Source organism: Bombyx mori, chromosome 1 (assembly GCF_030269925.1).
Source record: "Bombyx mori chromosome 1, ASM3026992v2".
NCBI classification, from domain to species: Eukaryota; Metazoa; Arthropoda; class Insecta; order Lepidoptera; family Bombycidae; genus Bombyx; species Bombyx mori.
Genome location: NC_085107.1, coordinates 2,313,574 through 2,335,608, shown reverse-complemented (window position 1 = coordinate 2,335,608; position 22,035 = coordinate 2,313,574). Strand labels below are relative to the sequence as shown.

The 22,035-nt window shown below is 32.3% G+C and overlaps 1 protein-coding gene and 1 long non-coding RNA gene across 2 annotated transcripts; one reads left to right on the top strand and one right to left on the bottom strand.

Annotated features, from left to right (window-relative positions):
- The first annotated feature begins 598 nt into the window (after positions 1-598).
- On the top strand, positions 599-9,002 carry LOC134201839 (uncharacterized). Its single transcript, XR_009977100.1, has 3 exons — positions 599-889; positions 8,577-8,758; positions 8,864-9,002. It is a non-coding gene; the product is annotated as an uncharacterized LOC134201839 (long non-coding RNA).
- On the bottom strand, positions 2,396-21,942 carry LOC101745928 (protein RCC2 homolog). Its single transcript, XM_012696066.4, has 12 exons — positions 21,773-21,942; positions 19,840-20,033; positions 15,552-15,698; positions 15,207-15,282; positions 14,052-14,183; positions 13,110-13,209; positions 12,727-12,830; positions 11,858-12,024; positions 10,238-10,418; positions 9,529-9,606; positions 8,899-8,999; positions 2,396-7,784 (listed from the first exon to the last, which is right to left on the bottom strand). The coding sequence occupies exons 2-12, from the start codon at positions 20,023-20,025 to the stop codon at positions 7,614-7,616; spliced, it is 1,443 nt and encodes a 480-aa protein (XP_012551520.1). The 5' UTR covers positions 20,026-20,033; positions 21,773-21,942; the 3' UTR covers positions 2,396-7,613.
- Between the last annotated feature and the right edge of the window lie 93 nt (positions 21,943-22,035).

Here is a 22,035-nt window from a genome sequence, read left to right as displayed (position 1 = left end):
AAGTGCACAAGAGTGGGAAAATGAAACAAAGTTGCTGGACGTGACCCACCTAAGTCTCAATAAATTCCTACCATTTTACTTGGACGTGACCTCATTTCAAATCAACATTTAATTACATTCAATTTTTGTATTTTTATCATTTAAATAATAATTTAAAATATTTATAAGCTCGACACTAGCATCGATAGAATCGCACGAAACCAATTGCCATACTAAAAAAGGGGAGAAAGGTCTTTTCTCGAAGAGAGAGAGAACGAGTATATTATGTATTAAAGAACGAGAGAAAGAGAACATTATTTATTATATTTATATTATTTACATTTTTTACATTCTAAAAAGTGATTCAGGAGAAATAATATCAAATTTATAACTTTAAGTGTATGATGAAAAAGCAAAACCATGAGTAGAATTTATAAGTTTAGATTGGTACCGCCAGACCAAATCATTAAATAATCAAGTCATATAAATTTCTGCAATAAACAATAAGTAATACTTGAGTAGAAAGCTATAACACAATCTGCACTAATTCGTTTTTTAGAAAAAGCTCCATAGACAAATCTAATCTCTGTATTAAACAAAAGTAGCATCAAACTATAAATTTTCAGTGCGCTTACGTCAACTATATTTGTTAAAAATAATAGTCATTGAATTTTTTAACATATATCTATATAGTTTAGAATATGAAAAAATGAGATTAAATACTTCGAAAGGTTCCACTGCAACTGCGTGTAATCTGCACACTACTGTAAATTTTTATTCGATTCATTCGATCTCGCTGCTGCATCACTACTGATTTTCATAAAGTATCAAGTTGGAGAATCAACTAACGATTGACAACCTTCATTAACGTTTAAGCGGTAACTTTAAAAGTTTCAAATGCATCAATTAGGTATGTACATAATTTCATTTATTTTTTTCATTAAAGTATATAAAAACCCATTACACTTAAACAGTATGTCGTTACGACGTGTGAACAATCAATTTTATAAATGTAATTTTAGGATACATACAGTAATTCTCCATAAAACACGGTACTCTTATAACGAATTTTCATATTACGTTATTTCAGTCCCTGGTATAACGGTTATTCCCCCATATAATGCAGGCATTTCAACTATATCTGTACTATATAATTATACTATACTGTAATACCTAAACATGTATAGGTATACATTGCTGTATTGTGAAGTAAATGATGATTTGTACAGTTCTTAATTTAATTTCGCGTACCTTTGCACAGTGTCAATTAAGTTGTTATAAAATTAAATTAAAGTAATTTATTAAATTTGTGTTCCTAGTTTTTGAATTGTAAAAATATTGGTTATATTGTATTATATTTGTATATATATTATATTTGTACATAACGCGTTATATGGGTCACAAGCGCGTTATGCGGGGATGCTCCTACAATACGCTCCCTTTATCTAATCTACCGTATTACAAGGGGGATTACTGTATAGTTAGCTTTAATTATTTTATGCCTACATAGGTAAGTTCATTTATGCATATAGTTATTTTATGCCTCATGCTTAGTATAGGTTCCAATATTAGCAATTCACCATATACAATTTGATAAAAAAAAAATTAACATTAATTTACATATATTGATTTGAAATTATACATGCATTTTTTCTGAAACCTAAATACCATTAAAATCTTTTTATGAAAGGATTGTTATTCTCGTGGCCTCATAGGAAGCCTAAGAGCTCATTGGTAACTACTTCGCGATTGCCAGAGAATGGAACACCACCACAGCGTCTATTTCGTTTCATATCGATGATGTACTATACAAAAATGAGTTAGTTATCCCAAAACAGCAGGAGCACGTCGCACGCGTGCGCGTTACTCGTAGAACTTGTCGCCAACAGATGTCGCTGAAACTATTTTGTGAATCGCGCTATCGTTTTGCTTCGAAGTTTAATGACTTAGCATCAAAAAAATTCAGCTGACGTAACGATTGAGATAATTATGACTTTATGCATTAAATGGAAGCAATTTTTGTAAACTGTCCTATGTCAAACGACATCCGGCGGTTTTCAGTCTTTGAATACCAATTTTCTTCATGTTGGTCTTATAACAGTCGCTATAAAGAAGTATCGTTTCAACTATAATCTACAAAACCCGACAAAACGCTTTTTAAAGATTTTTTGCAAGATTAAAACTCCAGAGTACTTACTGGTTTTAGAGTGTATTTTAGGGACCTGTATTTTAAGGTCAAAGAATACGAAAATTCAACACCCTGTACGTTTGTATAATTGGTATAACATATCAAGTTTATCTTCAAAATGAATTTAACTTTTCGTTAGATATTTGCAAACTGCTGATGCAGGATTATATAATATGACTGATGAAATTAACAAGAAAAAGGGGATAAGGTAAAAAAAAACTAAGCCGCTAGAGAAAAGAAAACTTTTATTTATTAAATCAAGGTCGTCGGCAGGTTTTTATTACAATAATAACGTATTCGACACAAATGAGATTGTAATTCCCTCGAACTATAAAAATGTTCCGAAAAATTCCTGTAAGTGGAGATATTATTATAAAGAGGTGAAACAGCTTAAATTCTAAATAGTTTAATTGTAAAACTACGGAACCGTTATAACAATAATTAAAATTGTTAGTTACATTGGCGTTTATGAATATTAACTAAATCACACAAACTTATCATAAACTATCTTCTTTTCATATGTTGACAGTGATAACTTATTTTTACGTAACAGAAACTAGATTACCATTGTTCATTTTATTTCCGTAAGGGGTGTTCGGTTTTGGTAACGTTTTTATTTTTAAATATAAACATCAGTTTTGGTAATACGCAAGAAATGTTATAAATGAATTTAATATTTAAAGTTATTTAATAAGTACAACACCGAGTTTACAAAATGATATATAATTGGAAATATCTAATATTAAAATAAAATACAGTATGAATATACGATCTTATAAAACTGAAAACTAAAATAGTTTTTAATTTAAATCTTAATGTTCCATAAAAACCATTTTATATTAATATTACATTATTTTTTTCTACTACTAACATCAACATTATTATATTCTTAATCGTTATAAAAAATGTAGATGATCATACTAAACTTTAAAAGGGAGATACATGTACACAAGTATGTAAATAAATATATAGCATTTGCAGGAATATGTATTTTGTTTGTTGGCTATTATTTTTTGTATCATACCGCTGATAGCACATTATTTGATTGATCGAAAGCATCTCCAAGTAATGTTTACAGGCCGCCAATGGTTATTAGAGATATGGAGGACGCGCTGTAACCACGAGTTGTATGATGTTTACAAAGATCCTAACATCATAACAACTATAAAGATTGGACGCCTACGATGGGCAGGACATGTGGTTCGAATGGAGAGTACCAGAATGCCGAGACAATTGCTCTATGGCAAACCAGAGGGCCGCAGAAGTCGTGGCAGACCCAAACTCCGATGGTTGGATTGCGTGGAGCGCGACCTCAAAAATATCGGCGTCAAGAACTGGAAGGAGAAAGCCCTGAACAGAGCAGTCTGGAGAGACATACTGGACCAGGCTAAGGCCCACCCTGGGCTGTAAGGCCTAAGATGATGATGATGATGATGATGAATGGTTATTAGCATAATAAATTATATTATCGTTTTTATAGTTTTAATTAGATTTAAAATTGGTCACTATTAAACCAAATGAAGGTTTTGTTATGATAAACTATTGTATCTTTGCATAGTAAATTTAAAATTAGCCAAAACCTCTATTACGATGTGTGGATTATTCCTGATTAAATTACAAGAGTTAGATCTTGGCCATTCTATGCTTATATTCACAATTCACAACCATTTTTAAACGTAACACACATGCCAAAAGCAGTCAGTCATAAATATAAAATTATTCATTTTAGTATTCAGGTAGAATGTTGATTAATATTTATTTCTTTAGGAACAAGTTATACAAGTTTTTTGTTGAAAATACTTAAAGCTGCTTAAATCAATATATAAATCAAACAAATTGTGAAATTTAATACAAAAACAATATAAGTTCTTAATTGTTCATTTCTAAAAAAAATATATTGTTAGATACCTCGATCGTATACAATACATTTTAAAACACTATTTGGTACACAGGCTTAGTAAGATTTTGTTAATTTAGCGGGAAAATGTGATATCTTTATTAATAAATTTAAGAACAGTTTCAAAACATACTACTAAATGTTAAAAAAAAAATTCGAAATGATATATTTTAGCTAAAACGCCTTGCTGGTTTTATTTAAATTAAAACATTTTTATTACAAAAGTTCCTGTAGTTACATTTATACTATATGTATATACTACATAATATACTTTAATAATTGATAAATTGGGTATTTTCACTTATGGGCGAAGGTAGCGGAGCGATTATTTTTTTTACCTAAATTAAAACAGAAAAACACAACCATGTGAGCAAGAAGCTAAACTAAGTAAATACGCTAAAACGTACTGTTTAAATTCACAACTGCATTTTTTTTTTCTTCGGTTTTCGCAAGTCGATCGATGTAATGGTGTTACATTTATAATTATCGTGGTCAAGGACGATGAAGAGATAATAATTAAATTAAAATAATAAGCCTGAAATCAGACTGACTGACTTGGTGGTGCAGTTATTAGTCGAGGATCATGGGTTCGATTCTCACATATGTATATATATATAAACGTGTGGATGTCAATCTTTGGTACCCATTAAACAAGGAATTCTAACATGGGGCCGTATGTATTTCGCCTTTGTAAATCAAGGATAAATTAAATCGTGACATTGCTTTATGATTGTTTTAGCTTTTATAGAAAATCGCTCAGCTACAATCACCCGCTGACACAAAGACCGAATCCTTAAAATTTAACTATCGAATAAGTACTACCTAAAAACCTACAGAATTTATAATAAAATGGAATGAGAATGGAAAATGTTGAGCTTTTTTTTTTTTAATAAAAAAATATTCGATAATCGTCAGTCAAACTAAACGTAGCTCATTGCTAAGACCGAAAGAACAAAAGGCAATATTTAAAAAAATACTGTTTACATTATAAAAGCGGCTTATTGTAAACATATCAATAAAATCGTAGGAGACAATAAGAGTTTAACATCTAAATACTTAACTGTTAATGTTACGTTTAGTATACGACATTTCTAGAATGTTTTCTTTTCGTATATTGGAATGCATTTGTGGCCTATTTCTTTTGTATGATCATACGTCATTTTTCATTCTTAACCCGGCTGTTTCGTCGCAATACATTCATGGGTTTCTTGAATTATATTATCATGTGAACTTGATTTTTATTATTCAATCGTTATTGCTTATGATTACGTTTTTAAAACATTTTAATCGCCTAAGGACGAAGACGAGCATACGGCCCGTCTGTGGATAAGTGGTCGTCGTCACTCGACTCGAATTCCGAAGGATTGTCGAAGTGAAATTACAACTTGAGTATTAAGTATACTCTAATGCAGGACTCCTAAATTAATACATAGGTTTAAGTTGTTTAATACTGCTACTACATTTAAATGTCGCATTTATACGAACAATATTGTTGTGTTGTTTATATAACAGAAAGCGGTCTACTGATTCCTCTATAATGACGTCACAAGTTAAACTTTTTATCTGATCTCTGTTGCTTATACTAAAGCATAGCTATGCCAATTTGAGGTAGTGGAGGTATCTATCTATATTTAAAAAGGCAAAGACAAATCAGTCACTACAATTTTCGTCTGTTTGTCACGTTTTTTTTTTGTTTGGTACCTATTGTCGATTATATTACATATGTATATATCAATGTATTAAATACAATAATATGAACGATAAATTGAAAATTTGTATTGTTACGCGGTTACAAAAAGTAAAATTAAAACAATAGTCCAATTCCAATCATTTGGCCAATAGTAGTCAACATAATTAAGCTAAATAATAATAAATTGCCAATTCAAACATTAATTCCACAGTTTTTTTGTTGATCTAGTTAGTTTAAAAACATAACTATGGGCATTAACATTTTTCTTATTTCGTTCATTGAAAAACCGCACCAAAGAATATACCAGCTGACTACAGAAAACTAGATTTAGGTAAAAAAATATTGGACGTTTGTTCTCAAATGACGTCACCATTGGCTTTATTTAAACAGATACTATATCCTATATTGTTATATACTCTGTGTACGACTCAAATGTCAGTATTGTTATGAGCATATTGATAACCTCAAAACACCTTTTAGTTTTAGCTCAAAGCAGGAAATGACTTGAATGTTTTAAAGACTTATAGTCATTGGGGTATATAACAATTGAAGCTATTTTTAGTGAGATATTGTACTTAAATTCTTAGATAAAATATAAATCATTTATGACTTGAGTGGATGACCACTGATGACGTCATAACCTTGAAAAGCGATTTTCAAATAATTATTTGAAAATAACTATAGCGAATCTAGAAAAATATTTATTAAACTGTTTTTTATTTTATAAAAAAAATTAAATGTTCATTTTTAATCAGTGCCCACTGCTTGCGACGTTGATGTATTTATAACTGTAGTGTTACTTCAATACACCATTTTAACTAAAACTTTCTGTATAAGAGTGAAATACTAAATATTGTAATTAAAAAAAATATTAAAAACTAAATTTTCTTTGTTTATAATAATGTATTTGTTATTTGCAAATAAAATCAGCATAGTGTAATTAATACTCATATTAAAACTGTTTACATTATAATGCTGTTTATAGTAAAACCCATATTAACATTTAAAAATTGATGTCCCTACATAATTACTGTCTTAACAAAAAGTAAGATTTAAAAAATCAAGTTTACATTTGAAGTTTAAACCAAAATCTTTTTATTTCAGTCAAAAAGATCAACTTGACAATTACTTAAAGCCAAGTCAAAAATATAGTAAACATACAAAGAAATCGGCTGCATCATTTAATTTAAAAATGCTCTTGCTGATGGTAATTTTAATATTTTATATTTGAAATACAAACGTTTTATACAATTCCGGAAAAGCACATACTAACTGAATTAAATACGTAATTTGGTTTTAAACAAAAAAAGTTATGATTATATGTCAGTCTTATTAATGTAACTAGATATAAAAAGGGGCATATGAATTTTTTTCAACATTTACATTACTTCTGATTGTATAATGTCGCGTCATAAGTCATGACCTTTAAACAACCGAGGAGTTTAGATTATACAAATTGTATAAACTATATACTCACAAAATATATATTTTTCCAAAAAAATGTTGACTTAAACGTCTCTTTATTTGAGGTTTTTTGTCAAAGTCAAGTAATTTAATAAACAATTTGAAATAATAGTTTCCGTTTGTGTATTAATGCAAGTACAATTTTTAATTTATTTCAATGGTATACTGTATAAGGATAAAGTAATAAAAAAACAAGGCAGGTGTTTCTAGTTCTCCCATTTCATCATCCCTTATTAGTTAAGAAACCATTCGGTATTTCTTTAAAAAATATTTTTGAATAGACACTCCTCAATTTTCACAACCGGAATTAATTTAGAAAAGTACTTACTTTAAAAAATCATGAAAAATGGGCGTGATGGATGACCATCAACAAGAGCAGATTGGTTACGCGGGGTCTATGGTTCGAATGCGGGGATAGTGTCCAGTTTCTGCTTAACTTCTTCTATATTGTTATCGCACAGGAGGAGTGTGTGAGAATAACCCATGGCGACCTGGGTTATGCCGAGGCTATCCATACGGCTCACTTCTTTAGGCTTGGCTGTAGACTTATTTATCTCGCCCATGCCCTGGGAAAAGATGTAAAAAAATGTAAAAAATATGCACTATGGTGTTTAGTTTGGTTTGGTATGTTTATTGGTGTTGTGTAGGTAATGTGAAATGCCTTCATGAATTCTGTTTTACCATTTACATTATTGAAATCAGAAATATCAGAGAATTATAGAGTTTTTAATTTCCTCAAACTTATTACTCGTGTATTCATTCAGGAGCATGTTCCGAATGGCAAGAATGACCAAATAGCATAGAATAGTAAATAATAAATTAATCATTTCAACACACAATCACGCAAGAGTATTTACGAAAGTTGTTAAAATAATATTCATATGCCACTTGTCTTCATTGGTATACAGTAAAAAGCTCTTTATTTGCAGGGTATAGTTTCTCTAAATTTGCAGGGAATACAGAAATATATATGCTTATGAAATAGTTTTTTTTTATTTACATATATTATTATGGTATTATATGACATCTGCCATGAACTTTTGTCAATCTGTCAATGTTTTGTATTGATGATCACTTTGTTGGTGCAACTTATTAAATAAATAAATAAATAAATATATAGGGGATGGGTTCTTTGGCGACAAAATAAAATCATCACATAGTTGTAATAAGGTCTATTTTACTTTTTTATTAGTCCATTTAAAGACGCGTTTACAAAGGATATTCGATTGGAAACCTAACATTTGGAATTGGATTGGAATTCTTTTTATCCATGAGTTTGTACCGATGTAACAATTAGATACGCGAATAAATCTTTAGCGCAAAAATAGGAATTGAGTTCGTATTTTTTTAATCCGCAGATTGTGAAAAGGCGTATAAAGAGCTTTTAATATATGCTTGAATTATCTACCACATAAACTGCAAGAATAAGTAGCTAATTCAAATTAAGGATCTCACTGCAGCTTAGGACTGATTTTAGTTTGAAACTAAACAAGAGGATAGTATACTTCAATGTCTCCGAATTTATATTATGAACTATAAGGTAAATGGTTACAATTGCAAACATCACACTCCTTGTAAACATGAGTGAGTATTCATCCCATTACCCATTTAATTTATAAAATAAAAGAGTTCCTTCTGTTATCAGGTATTTATCATCTGTTAAATAAAATATGTACTAACCAATTCCCCATAAGTTGGTGATACACCCCAAGCAATCAGTGAGTCGTCCGCTGCTATTACTATGGATGTGTTACTTGTGCCGACACTTTTTATGTTCCAGCCTGAAATACATTAATAATGAAACATCAACGGTGGAAATTAAATAATAATGAGAAGCAGTAATACATAAAAAAAAATTTACTCTTAATAAATTATTCTAATTAAAAAAAAAAAAAAACTTTTCCGCAAGTAAAACTTCATCATTCCTTTACGTAAATGAATTCGTTACCAATTTATAATTCATAAAAATAAAATTATTTTTTCTCAATGTGTATTTATCTAACAAAGAAACGAATGAAACAATAATAAGTATAACATGAAAACAGGTCAGAAAGTAATACACTTTCCTCCTGTTTGAGTAATTATATTATATTATTGTTGATATATTTTTTTAATGTGTTTGCTCATAATTTGAAGGAGACTCTTCAAATTTGTTATTGGCCCTTGTATGAAAGTTTCTGATATAATGTAGTACCATAAATTCAAAAGTGACCCTTCTCTTTTGAATTTACGGTAGGTACTACGAGACGTTCCAACAAACGAGATTCAGTACTTAACATAGTTTAGTGTAATTTTAACTGTAATACAAACCGGTGAGATCGTGGACCGGTTTTGGGTACATGTTGGCCTCTCCAGTCCGTTTTGTTTGACCGAACATAAACAGGGCACCTGTAATTAAAAAAAATATTTATCTAGGAAACAAACGGCGTGACACATAGAGTGTACATAACTCTTTTTTTTTTATTGACCTTGTAGGCAGATGAGCACACGGCCCACCTGATGGTGAGTGGTTACCGACGCCCATGGACTTCAGCAACGCTAGGGGCAGAGCAGAGCCGCTGCCAACCGTTAAGTACTCTCTACAAGCCTCGTTTGAAGAAGGACATGTCATAGCATTCGGGAAACACCATGAAGGAGGAGAGCTAATTCCTAACTATAATAAAATATAGCTAGTTAAAAGTCTTATTTTTTTTTTGTCTAGAAGATCGCAATCAATGTCCTATTACTAGTGTTGTCTGCTTTAGTAAACTTTAGCACTTGGCTATCCTCAGGAGAAATGAGATAGCGGTTTGTAAAATTAAAGTCAAACCAACGCATCCATTTAGTTGAATAATGAACAAAAATATTAGCAAGCAGGCAATTTTTAGTTTTAAATGTCGGAAAGTACGATAACAGCACAATTAACCTCACCCTGAGGTAATATTGAAGTTGTGGCGTCAATGGACCCGTGAACTCCGAGTCAATCTTACATAAATATATTGACTTATTTATAACAACTAGATATAGAATTATCACTGACCCTGGTCATTGACTGCAAGACTGTAAGTACCACCGCAATGAACTGACCGAACGCCTCTGCCCACAGTATCAAAGTATTTGATCAGCCTCGGAACGTTCTCGTCCTTTTGTTCAGCGTGACCGAGGCGACCGAAACCACCAAAACCCCAACTGAAGGCCCGCTTCATTGAGTCTATTGCTACCTGCAAGACATCACTAAATATGAAAAAATGTTTTTTCTCCTACCTACGCCGACTAACTAGTGTAACTTTTCCTCCCGCTGTACAGGGAAGAAAATGTAACTTTTCCTCCCGCTGTACAGGGAAGAACGTGTACCTTTTCCTCCCGCTGTACAGGGAAGAAAGTGTACCTTTTCCTCCCGCTGTACAGGGAAGAAAGTGTACCTTTTCCTCCCGCTGTACAGGGAAGAAAGTGTAACTTTTCCTCCCACTGTACAGGGAAGAAAGTGTAACTTTTCCTCCCACTGTACAGGGAAGAAAGTGTAACTTTTCCTCCCACTGTACAGGGAAGAAAGTGTAACTTTTCCTCCCACTGTACAGGGAAGAAAGTGTAACTTTTCCTCCTTGGGTACTGACAAGTGTGCATGCGCATTAGTGTCTACGTCTGCTCTCACGCACCTAAAATTCTCCGCCATTATTGTGCTCGGGTAATTAGCAATATTGTGTTTAGCGTAAAAGTGAAATAAACAAAAGTCAATAAAATTTAATAGTGAAGTATTAAACAAAGATGAGTTCATCAGACAGTTCTTATTCAATCAGTAGTAGTTTATTTAAAAATAAGTAATAATAAGTAATAATAAGTTTTTTTTATATAGCCTTCGGCTCGGGTGGCAATTTTACACACTGGAGGAAATGTCCTACGTTTTTCCCGCGGTGCACCTACTATTTTTTCTCTTATCAGGCCGAAAGTTCGACATTGTATGTTCGACAATGTACTATAATGTCGTCGTAAAAACAAGACAGTATGAGATCAAATTATTAGGTCACTGTTTCACCATCACTTATCCATATGATTTGAAGACTCCATCAAAAAACTTTAAATAATACGAAATTAGAAGCATAAAGTAGTTTTTTTTTTCTTTAAACAAAACCTATATAATGTGTATGTTCGTAACCTTGTATTTCAAATTTGATCTTAGGATCTGATCCTTATTATTACAGGAATTCATAAACAGAACAACTAATAATTATGGCGTAGAATTTTTTTGTTCAATCCAAAATATGAATTTATAAATATACAATAAGATTGTACTTCTAATTTGGAGATAACGTTCATAATATTATAATTGAAACATGAATAGATGAAGGGGTTAAGTACCGTTTTTAAGATTTTTGAGTTTTTACATTGAATGAAGGAGTTATATGCCATAAACCATATTAGAACTTAAAACCCCGTTTTCAAGGCTATTTTTAGAAATTGCATGTGATGAAGGAGTTACGTTATATATGAAGAAAATGTACAAGAAACAAAAGTCTGTTGCCCGTTTTCTCAAAATTAAAAAGTTGTATCAGTCAGTGTCTTCAATGGTTCACGAGCATTCAGTACTTCAAACATATATTTAGATGATAGACTACATAAATAACTTAAACGACAATTTATTGTTGATTACAAAATTACTAACTGTATGATTATTCCCGCATGACAGATCGACAATTGTGACATCTTTGACAGGTGTTATGTAGCCATCTTTCGACTTCTGAATGTATAGAGTGATCTGCTTTGGAATAGTCTCGAAGTGGAACGAGAGTTTAGTCGAAGTCACAAAGTACTTGCCATCAGTGTTGTGACCTGTTGACAACGATACACACATTTCAAGGCATATGACAAGGATACATCATTTTAAAATTTCAGGAACAACACATATAAAAACATTTGATATTACTGTTAGCCATGAATTAACACTATCGTCGCTTAGAGATACGATTTTGAAATAGAAAATTCGCAAGTTAGAAATTGTAGTAATTCGCTACAGCGCACCTCATATTTTATATATCAGTTTTTTTTTCCTACCTATGCTGATAGCCTTGAGAGGCTATTTCAGCTTCTCCTTGACGTGTAGGTGAGCTCACGGGGCTCAAACCGGGAATGATACTAACACGAACCCTAGCAAGAGCCGTGCTTCGCGGAATCTACCACCGGATCGGAAACGCGACCCACTGAGAAGATCCGGCGAGAAATTCAATGGGTTGTGTCTATGGGTTAATTCACTCATCAAGACCTTCGTCGTAAGCGACGGGTTCGATGAGGACGGTGACCGGAATATCAGTAGAAGATGATTTGTACTTTAAAAAAATCGGTTTTCGTGAAAATAGTTTAGATTATAGAATTAAAAGAGAGAATTAGAAGAAAATTAGAAGAGATAGAGAATAGAGAAGAAGAAGAACTTTCATCAGAAGACATCAAAAACTGTTTTAAGTCCAATGCGAAATTGATTATACAAAAGTTTACGACAGATTTACCAGACATTTGTAGATTTACGTTTTGACTCACCTAGTTGTCCATACTCGGGCATTCCAAACGAATGCAAGTTCCCGTTGCAGTCAAGTATCATAGAGAACTCGGCACCGCATCCTACTTTCACGATCGGTGTTCCACTACAATTAAATCACAAATTACAGACACAGTCTGTTTAAATTTAATTTAAATCTATTGTAAGTATATGCAAAGACATGCATACAACTGCTATGCGAATTGCGATACAAAGTTAATAATATCTGCATATATCCCACAATAGATGACTCATTTAAATCAAAACTAACACTCAAAAAATGATTTAAGAGCAATGTTGGTTTTTAAAACATATTATTAAGTTTTAAGAAATTTGATACAATAAACTGTGTAACAAACTGTTTTTAGGTGTAATAAGCTCTAACTTGTATTTAATCCGAGTTGGTTTCAAGATCTGAGGTGTTGTATTCCCAAGTCCGCACTGACCGCTCTTGTTGTCCCCGCAAGCGTATACACAGCCAGTGTCTGTTTAAAACAAAACATTCTTAAGATTAATTGAATACTATTTGTTACATTTGAGTGAAATACATATCGGCGCTTGAAAGGCAAACGTGACTAAGCGACAATGCGTGAACTTTACAGTAGACTAATTTAAAGTTGAAATACCAGAAAAAAAATATATTTTAACGAATCTAGCTGTAGGATTGAAATGATTTTAATAGACCTAAAAACATTTTTTTTTTTGGCGCATCGAATATGGTTACTGCCTATCATTTGTGTACAAAGCAGTTATTGTCGCTTAATCACGTTTGCATTTCAAGCGTCGATATAGTTTCAAATTCAACCTTATTCTTTAATGATAGAGTTATTTTCGTAATTTTTCAAAAACATAGTATTTTAATAAGAAAACATTTGATTCTGTATTAAGATTAGAATGCACAATTGTGAATTCTTCCAGAACATTTTTTTAATAATCCTGTTTATTTTTATAAAATAGGCAAAACAACTTATTTCTTCATAGAAAAGACAGTATGATGACCAATTATATGATATTACTGGTGGTAGGACCTCTTGTGAATCCGCACGAGTAGGTACCACCGCCCTGCCTATTTCTGCGTTTCGGCTTGATGGGTGGGGCAGCCGTTGTAACTATACTGAGACCTTAGAACTTATATCTCAAGGTGGGTGACGCATTTACGTCGTAGATGTCTATGGGCTCCAGTAACCATTTAACACCAGGTGGGCTGCGAGCTCGTCCACCCATCTAAGCAGTAAAAATAAAAAACCCATGCGGTTCTCCTTGTCTATTTAGACGCAGACGATTTTGCATCTAGCAAGCTACTTCTTGGCTGAGAATAAGCACATACCGGTCACAAACAATGTATGGTGTCTCCCAACTGCGGCGTGGATGATGTTCTTGCCCTTCAACTCTGGTACTAGCTCGGGAACGCTCCGTGTCACCGTGTCTCCGAAGCCGAGTTGACCACACGCATTGCGACCTGATTTCAATTTTTACTTTACTACAATAGAATAATTAGTAAGTGAAAGTCCAAATCGGATGTCACGGACTGACGAAGTATGAAGTAAATAAAACTTTACTTAATTTAATCTATATATTAATGCGTGAAGCAAAAACTTTGTATCCCTTTTTAGGAAAATTGCGCGACCTCTGTTATAAGTATGGAATTCTTCACACTTATAGAGAATATAGAGAAGAAGTGCACAATGCTAATATTTTTTAAAAATAAGGCATAAAATATACATTAAATCAATAAAAAAAACATTACACTCACTACCATGTATTTGACACAACACATATAAATATACTCTTTGTTTATTGTCAATTGTCAAACTTTTGTTAGTGTTTAAAGTCTGTGGTCAAATTGAGAATAGATGAATATTGTTTGCCTTTAGTATTATTTATGTATAGTGTAGTTTTGGCGAAATCTGTGATTATATTATAATAGTATTTGACAATAGAACCATAACAATGTTTAAACATAAAATTTCAATTGATTAAAGTCGCATTTCAACTACTGCGGGACCACTAGTAATAATTAAAAGCTTTCCGTCTCCCTGAAATAATTTCAAGGTCTTACTTCTTGGAGGTAAGGATGTTATAACCCTATTTTGTAGTTTTGAGTTTGTGGAGAAATTATACGATTTGGCATCGAATTCCTAAATATCGTTCGAATTTAAGATAATCAATATTTTTTTTCCAGTTTTTCTTGAACTATATTAAGAAAATAAACAAGTATGTTCTAACAAACAACATCCAATGTACCAAAAATACAATCTCAAGTACGAATTTATGAATAAAAACGTATTTTCCGTCAAGTTATTTTTGGTTTTCATTGTGAAATCAAACAATTGGTTATAAGGCTGTCGTCAGAACGAAAACGTAACAAAATTCTACTACCATTACGAACACGTGTTTTCACTGTGTTACGATACTTATATATTATAAAATCTTATTACATATTGAACTTGACAGCTCTGAAAACTATGTATTCAGTAATTACCAAACGTGTAGGCTTCTCCCTCTTCGGACACCAAAACTGAATGTCCTGCAGTGCACCCACTGACTATAAGTCGGTACTGTGGAAATACATAAAAAGTGTTCTTCAACTACATAATATGTCATGTTTAATCTTATATACCTACTTCGATCCAATGTAGAATCGATTGGGAGAAGCTGGTATTGTAGGAGCCCTGGTCCAGAGGCAAGAGTACTTCGTATGAGGTCTGACATTTTTAGTCAAGTTATCAATACGAAGCAAGTCGTCGGCATTGAGGACTTTTAAAATTTTCGAATATGATGTGGGTTTTTCACCTAATTTTTTTTACCAATAGTATTCTACACTTACCCGACGATCGGTGAACTTATGAAATGTATAAAGGTTCGGGTGGGTACGTTTGGTTGGATTGTTGTCCCTCCTGGCGGTAAGATCCCATGACACCAGACCGGCTATCATCAAAACACCAGGAGTCTTGTAGAAAGTCTTCAGTAGTTCCTGTCAGAGAATTCGATAAATTAGTGCGTATTTCTTTGTCTAGCTACAACAAAGCCATCCAGATTAAGACACAAGTCGACAGGTCAATTGCAATGCAATCACGAAATTAGATTGGATGGCATGATCAATTCGTGGTATAAATGGACAGGCACACAAGGTTGACATCGGGGGGTGGTGATCATTTAAAGAAATCTGCAGCAGACGGAAGATCGAATAACAATAGTGACTCGATATCCGACCCAGCCGACTGGGCCACGCAAAGCCCGCCCAAAACATATCTTGTCGGATGACCCGGATCTACTCTCAGTGCTTTTAGGCTCCTCAGGCACCGGTTACCGTCAGAGTTGTAATCAACGAGTTCGACCAACGAACCCATAAACACAGCCCACTGAGTTTCACCAACGGATCTTTTCAGTGGGTCGCAATTCTGCTCTTGCTAGGGCTAGTGTTGACAAATTCTTTCAATTTGAGCCCGTGAGCTCAACCAGTCCGCGCAAATCTGGAATAGCCCCTTAGGTTACGGTAGACGAAAAGGAAAAAAGTAGTGACCAGAGAGGACTGTATGTACTCTTACACCTATTACAGCAACTAGTAATACCAAACAGACTTGCCGTTTATTGGTTAGCTTGGTGCGGGTTTCATTCGTTTTATTAAAACAATATGTAAATGTATGCTTGACATTTGCGTTATTTATCATCAAGCCTTGTGGTGACCGGTAAAATAGAGGGAAAAAGACCTAGGATACCTATCAGCAACGCACTCCACCGGGCTGCAGGGCGGGATCGATGGAGACAGTTGGTTGACGAAATCGCACGGAGTCTCGATCCTCAGCAGTGAGGGACCGATCGAGGAGAGAGAGATCATCAAGCAAACTAAGAATAGCATTTTTTATTGCATATGCGTCTAATCTTTAAGGCTACAACGATTAAAGTTTAAAAAAATATCATACATAATAAGCTGTAGAGCCTCAGCAAAAGAAAAGGGGTTAAAACATGAAATTGCCGTTTTATTGTAATAGGTAATTCGAGTTAACATAGAGCTTTCATGATTTGCGATTTTTGAGTGAAACTTTTTTCAAACGGTACCTATGAGGTTCTTCTTTTAAAAAATGTGCAACATTCGATTATCGACTTTCAGTGGTTTTGTTATTCAGCTTAGACAAGAAAGAGGGATACTTCGAAAATTCCAGTGATTTTTTAATAAGAGTTCCGACGCACTAATGCTGCAGAAACAGCTAGCAATATCAATGTTGCGTTTGGAGAGGGGATTGCTAATGACGCACCGTGCAATTTTGGTTTAAAGGCTTTCGTAATGGAAATTTTGATTTGAAGAACGAACCACGTGAAAGACCGCCCACATGTGAATAACAATGAATTGAAAAAGATGGTGGAGGCCGATCTGAGCCAAACTACCCAGGAATCAGCGGCATGGTTGAATGTTACTTTACTAACAATATTGACTCATTTGCGTCAATTCAATAAAATAAAAAAAATATGAAAAATCATTCAATCAGATCTGCAGAAAGAAATGCGCGTTGAAACTTCTGTTGCCTTTTTGAATCGATACAGAAATGAAGGAATATTGGATCGAATTGTGACATGAACAGTGGATTCTTTACGATAATCGTAAACGAAAAACGGAATGGCCAAAAGCTGCAAACCTTGTCCTAAAGCAAAGCTTACCAATAAAAAGGTAATGGTAGCTGTTTGGTGGTCTCAGCATGGTGTTATTCACTATAGCTTTCTCCGATCTGGAAAAACAATAACGGCAGATGTCTACGGTGCCGAACTTCGAACAATGATAGCAAAAATTGCAGTGAAACAGCCCCGACTCATAAATCGATCTTCACCATTATTGCTCCATGACAACGCGAGACCTCATACAGCACAAGAAATTATTTTAACTCTACAGGAACTGCAATTAGAAACATTCGTCACCCAACGTATTCGCCAGACCTTGCTTCAACGGAATTACCATTTTTTTTTGTGATTTGGACAATTTTCTGCACGATAAAAAAAATTCTTCCCAGGAGGTAGTACAAAATGCTTTCACAATGTTTGTAGAATCTAGACCACCGAGTTCTATCGGAAAGGCATAAATAACCTTCCCATTAGATGGCAGCAATGTATAGATAATAATGGTAGATATTTTGATTAAATAAATACATATGTTAAATGAAAAAAAAAACCCTAATAAATCAGTTACCCTGGGAACTTAATCGAATTCCTGCATATTACATTCCAAGGTTTCATTTAGCGCAGCCTATTATTGCAGGTAGGCTTAGTCATTGACTTAACTTTGAAACTCAGTTGTTTGTTTAATTTGCAATTTGCATACGAGAGATTAATGATTTGTTTCCGTTGAACAAGCGAATATGCATCCTGCCCTCACAAGTTTACATACGACTGCATATTACAGGGAGTGTTATCAATAATAATATCGTATGTCAGTTAACAACGAAATTGTTTAGATGATATTATAATAACACATGCCCATTCATTGTTAACCATTTAAATTTTAATACCGCGATCGAATTTTCACTTTGATTCCGAAAGCAAGTGTTGAAATTGTTAGATCCAGAATTCTATGAAGACGCTATGCCAGTTGAAAGTAGTAATCGACAGGAACAACCAAACATATCCGCTGAGATGCAACTCGATACGTTTACTAGTATGACTGAAATATACAAGAGTATACTTTATTTGTGCGTACGTAATGAGAAGCTACGGAAAAAGCTTCAAAATATTTATATAGGTACATTTTGACTTAGATACGTAGTGATTTACTTATTAATAGCTGCCTGCTATTACCGAAGAGCAAACCGATGAAATTGACTGATAGAATTTCAGTAATAATTAGTTATATGTACCTAGAAAACTTATAAACTAGTAATTATGGGCAAGATCAGTCAATATATTATTGGAAAACTTATGTTAATGCCTTCTACTAAGATTTTAAATGTGAAAGTTTGCGAGAATGGAAAGAGTAGCCCTTACACACGAAAGCTAGTTGACGAATTTTGACTTCGTAATACTTCGTTCGTTGATTTCACAATGTATACCAGAACAGCATATTATATAGTCATAGTATATTATATACTATAGTAAAATGACGCACATTTCCATGAAATTGGTTTTTTCTGTATATTTGGCAAGATTCAAAGCAGAGCATGACCGGGATTTACTGTTATTTCACATTGTCTAGACCAGAATCAAATGCTTTCCAGAAGCCTAACAACAATGTGTCTATACTTATATGCTTATAATACTGTTTGACATATTTATATAGTAAGGAAATATGCCAACAACTTGCTTTTTTAAATTATTGTGTTTTATTAACAAACCCATAGCAAGGCATTAAATGATTCGCTGGTCAAGTGATCGTTGTCAAAAGGTTAAATTTAAAATTTGAAATATATTTAGCCATTGTCAAAATTATGTCAGGATTTGGAAGTAGCAAATGTATTAATTATTGCAAAATTGCAATAGAAAGTTGCATTTACTATTTTTATATCAAATTTAATTAAGAATTACATTGTTTTTAATTTTCCTTTATCCTATTTACTCAGGAAAGCAGGAGCAGAGATTTTTAAGCAGATTCAGGGAAAATTGATGATGTTTTGGGCAGTTGTGAGAAAAACTGGTTTTATCTAATTCAAGACCTTACTACTAAGACTCCATATTGAATAACAAGGTTGAAGAAAAATCTAATTCTTTTATTAAGTTAATTTATATCACATTCCTTTAAATTAAATGTCACAGATAAAGACAATATATTCAAAATCATATAAAATAATTCATGTTCTATTATGTTTTGATAGTAAAATTTTAGGGTGGTCAGAAGGTTACTCTGATCTTCAGTGGGTCACCTTGATATTGAATTATGAAATACTAGTTTCAAATGACATCTCACATCTTATGAATAAGATTACCTATTAGTTACTTAGTTGTGACAATTTTTTTTCAATAAGCAATAAAGAAATACATGATCCAAAAGTGTATACAAATGTTTTTATATTAGTGATACATATAAATTAAATATATATGTTTAAAAAATTTCAATAAGCAGTCGCTTGGCAATATTTTAAAATTTTAACTGCATGGGTACTTCTGTTTGTTTGTTTTGAAATATGAATACACACCTCAGGTAATTTAGTGGTACATTCTTCAGGCTCCGGTGTTGAAGGTTTTGACTGTTCAGCTGGTGGATTGGAAGTAGTTGAATCATTACTATCCTCATCTTCAGAGACCAGAGGTTTCTTCCTTCTTGAGACCTTTCCACGGTTACTAGAACTTGGCAGTGGACGCTTACGACTTGCCGTTGACATGTTTTATTCTTCAAAGAAAACAAAAGTTATTTTTTTACAATTAAGGGTGTTTGTTTTAGAGATGAATTTTTCAAACTAAATTTTTGATTTATCATACTGGTAAGAAAGTTATTATAATAAATGTTGTGTTCATCGATACATTCTTTAGATTTAATTTAAAAAGTATCTAGTATAAACTATAACATAATGGTTTATTGAATTGTAATGAAAATATTTGACTATTTAAGATTTTTTATTTGACTATTGAAGATTTTGATATAAGATTAAATTATAATTGAAATCAATAGAACCAGTCAGTTTGTCCCTGACTTGTTTCATTTTGTTTTTCTTGTGGATTCTATTTAAAAATTTAAATGGTAATAGAAAAGCATATTATGACAAAAGTATATTATGATCATAATATTTAAGTTGAAAAATGATTTAAATTTAAATTGAATTACTTAATTTTCAACTAAAATTTTTATAAACTTATTGTTACATTATAACTAATAAACTAAAACGAAATCCTCTTTCCTTGCATTTTTTATAAGACTCCTTAAAATTGTATTGGTTCAGTTTAATTTTAAATGGTACTTATTATTCAGAATTTTAAGTTAATTCAAACTTAAATTCAGACCGTTTATTACAATTTGGCTGTTAATTGAACAGTTATTGAATGTGAAAACTCATCCACCAGCTCCAAAAGGGCCAAAGTCCTTTGAATAATAATCAGTGTAATAAATCCATGTATTTTTTTATTCTTGTATTATGATATTTGTATTCTTGAAGATGTACCATATTTTACTATAAATTCTCAGTTAGTAGCCAGCTGGATGAAGGCATTCTAAGTTTATTAAAGGTTTGTTTAGAAATATACTAGTTCTATGATTTAATACGCCTACCAGTACATCTACACTCTTATACTGCAAACTGAAACAGTAACAATTTACTATTAAAATTAAACTATGAACATTTCATAACAAAAAATTACAATTACAATTTGTTAACATCTAGAAAGAGAATATAGTAGAAGGAGCATAATATAGAAGGCCTTTAGCACAATTTTTTGCAGAAAACTGAATTAAGACTTTACAACCAGTACATTTTAGAAAGTTTTTGAATTTCAATTTAAAATGTTTGCCATTGATTCTTTTTTTTGATGAACACAAAAACATAAATTTAGTTACAACTTTTAATAATGTACTAAAATATTTTAAGTGTAATTTCATTAATATTTATAAACCTTTCCATGGAATACATTTACCTAAATTTTAATAGGCAGAAAATCTCGTTACCCACCTGGCAAACTTTTATAAAAAATGGTCTTTATGTACATAAAAATTATATATTATTTAAACACATACTTTTAGCATATATAAGTCATGGCAATAAGGAAGTTCGCAAAGTTATTTTTTTATTAAAATTTGACTTGTTTTACCTACTACTCCAGTTAATGTTATCTTATTTCAACGAACGAACAATAAAAATACCGTTACATTATTCTGTCTATCCTAAACTGGTATTCTGTATTGATAACTAAACTTGATCACTTATGAATTAAATTTCATAAATTATAATATTGTTGTCAGTTATTCGTAACTTGGAAAATTGTTCCTTTAGAAAAAACCAAGCTTCTTTCGACATTGATCTCATTCCTATGCATTACATATTACACGTGCCCTTTTCAAGAAATTATTGTTTCAAAATTTATGAACATCAACCTATTTTAATATATAGACTACTTCCAATAAAAAATATAAACACTCACCGGCTTTCTTAACTGAAACAAGTAGGTATTTAATATCAAAATTTAATTAATCCTAATATGTCTAACAAGCTAGACGAATTGACAGGTCAATGGGGATGCCGCGAAAAAATTTGTTTAACGTGAGCCGCGGCCTTTTTTCGGTTGTTGAATGCCTCCATAAAAACATTGTAATGTTGCCAATAATAACTGTTATGAACTCGTATGGAATTGCCATCCTTATCATCAAGAGCGGCGAATGAATGTGAAAAAATGAGAAAGATGGA

Bases quoted from the DNA above. Each gene is read 5' to 3' on its own strand.
- LOC101745928 (XM_012696066.4), bottom strand. From the start codon at position 20,025: ATGTCAACGGCAAGTCGTAAGCGTCCACTGCCAAGTTCTAGTAACCGT. The intron at 15,699-19,839 runs GTGTGTATTCAT...ATTCTCTGACAG, and splicing joins GTACCACTAAATTACCTGAG to GAACTACTGAAGACTTTCTA. The intron at 10,419-11,857 runs GTTAGTAATTTT...GATGTCTTGCAG, and splicing joins CATGCGGGAATAATCATACA to GTAGCAATAGACTCAATGAA.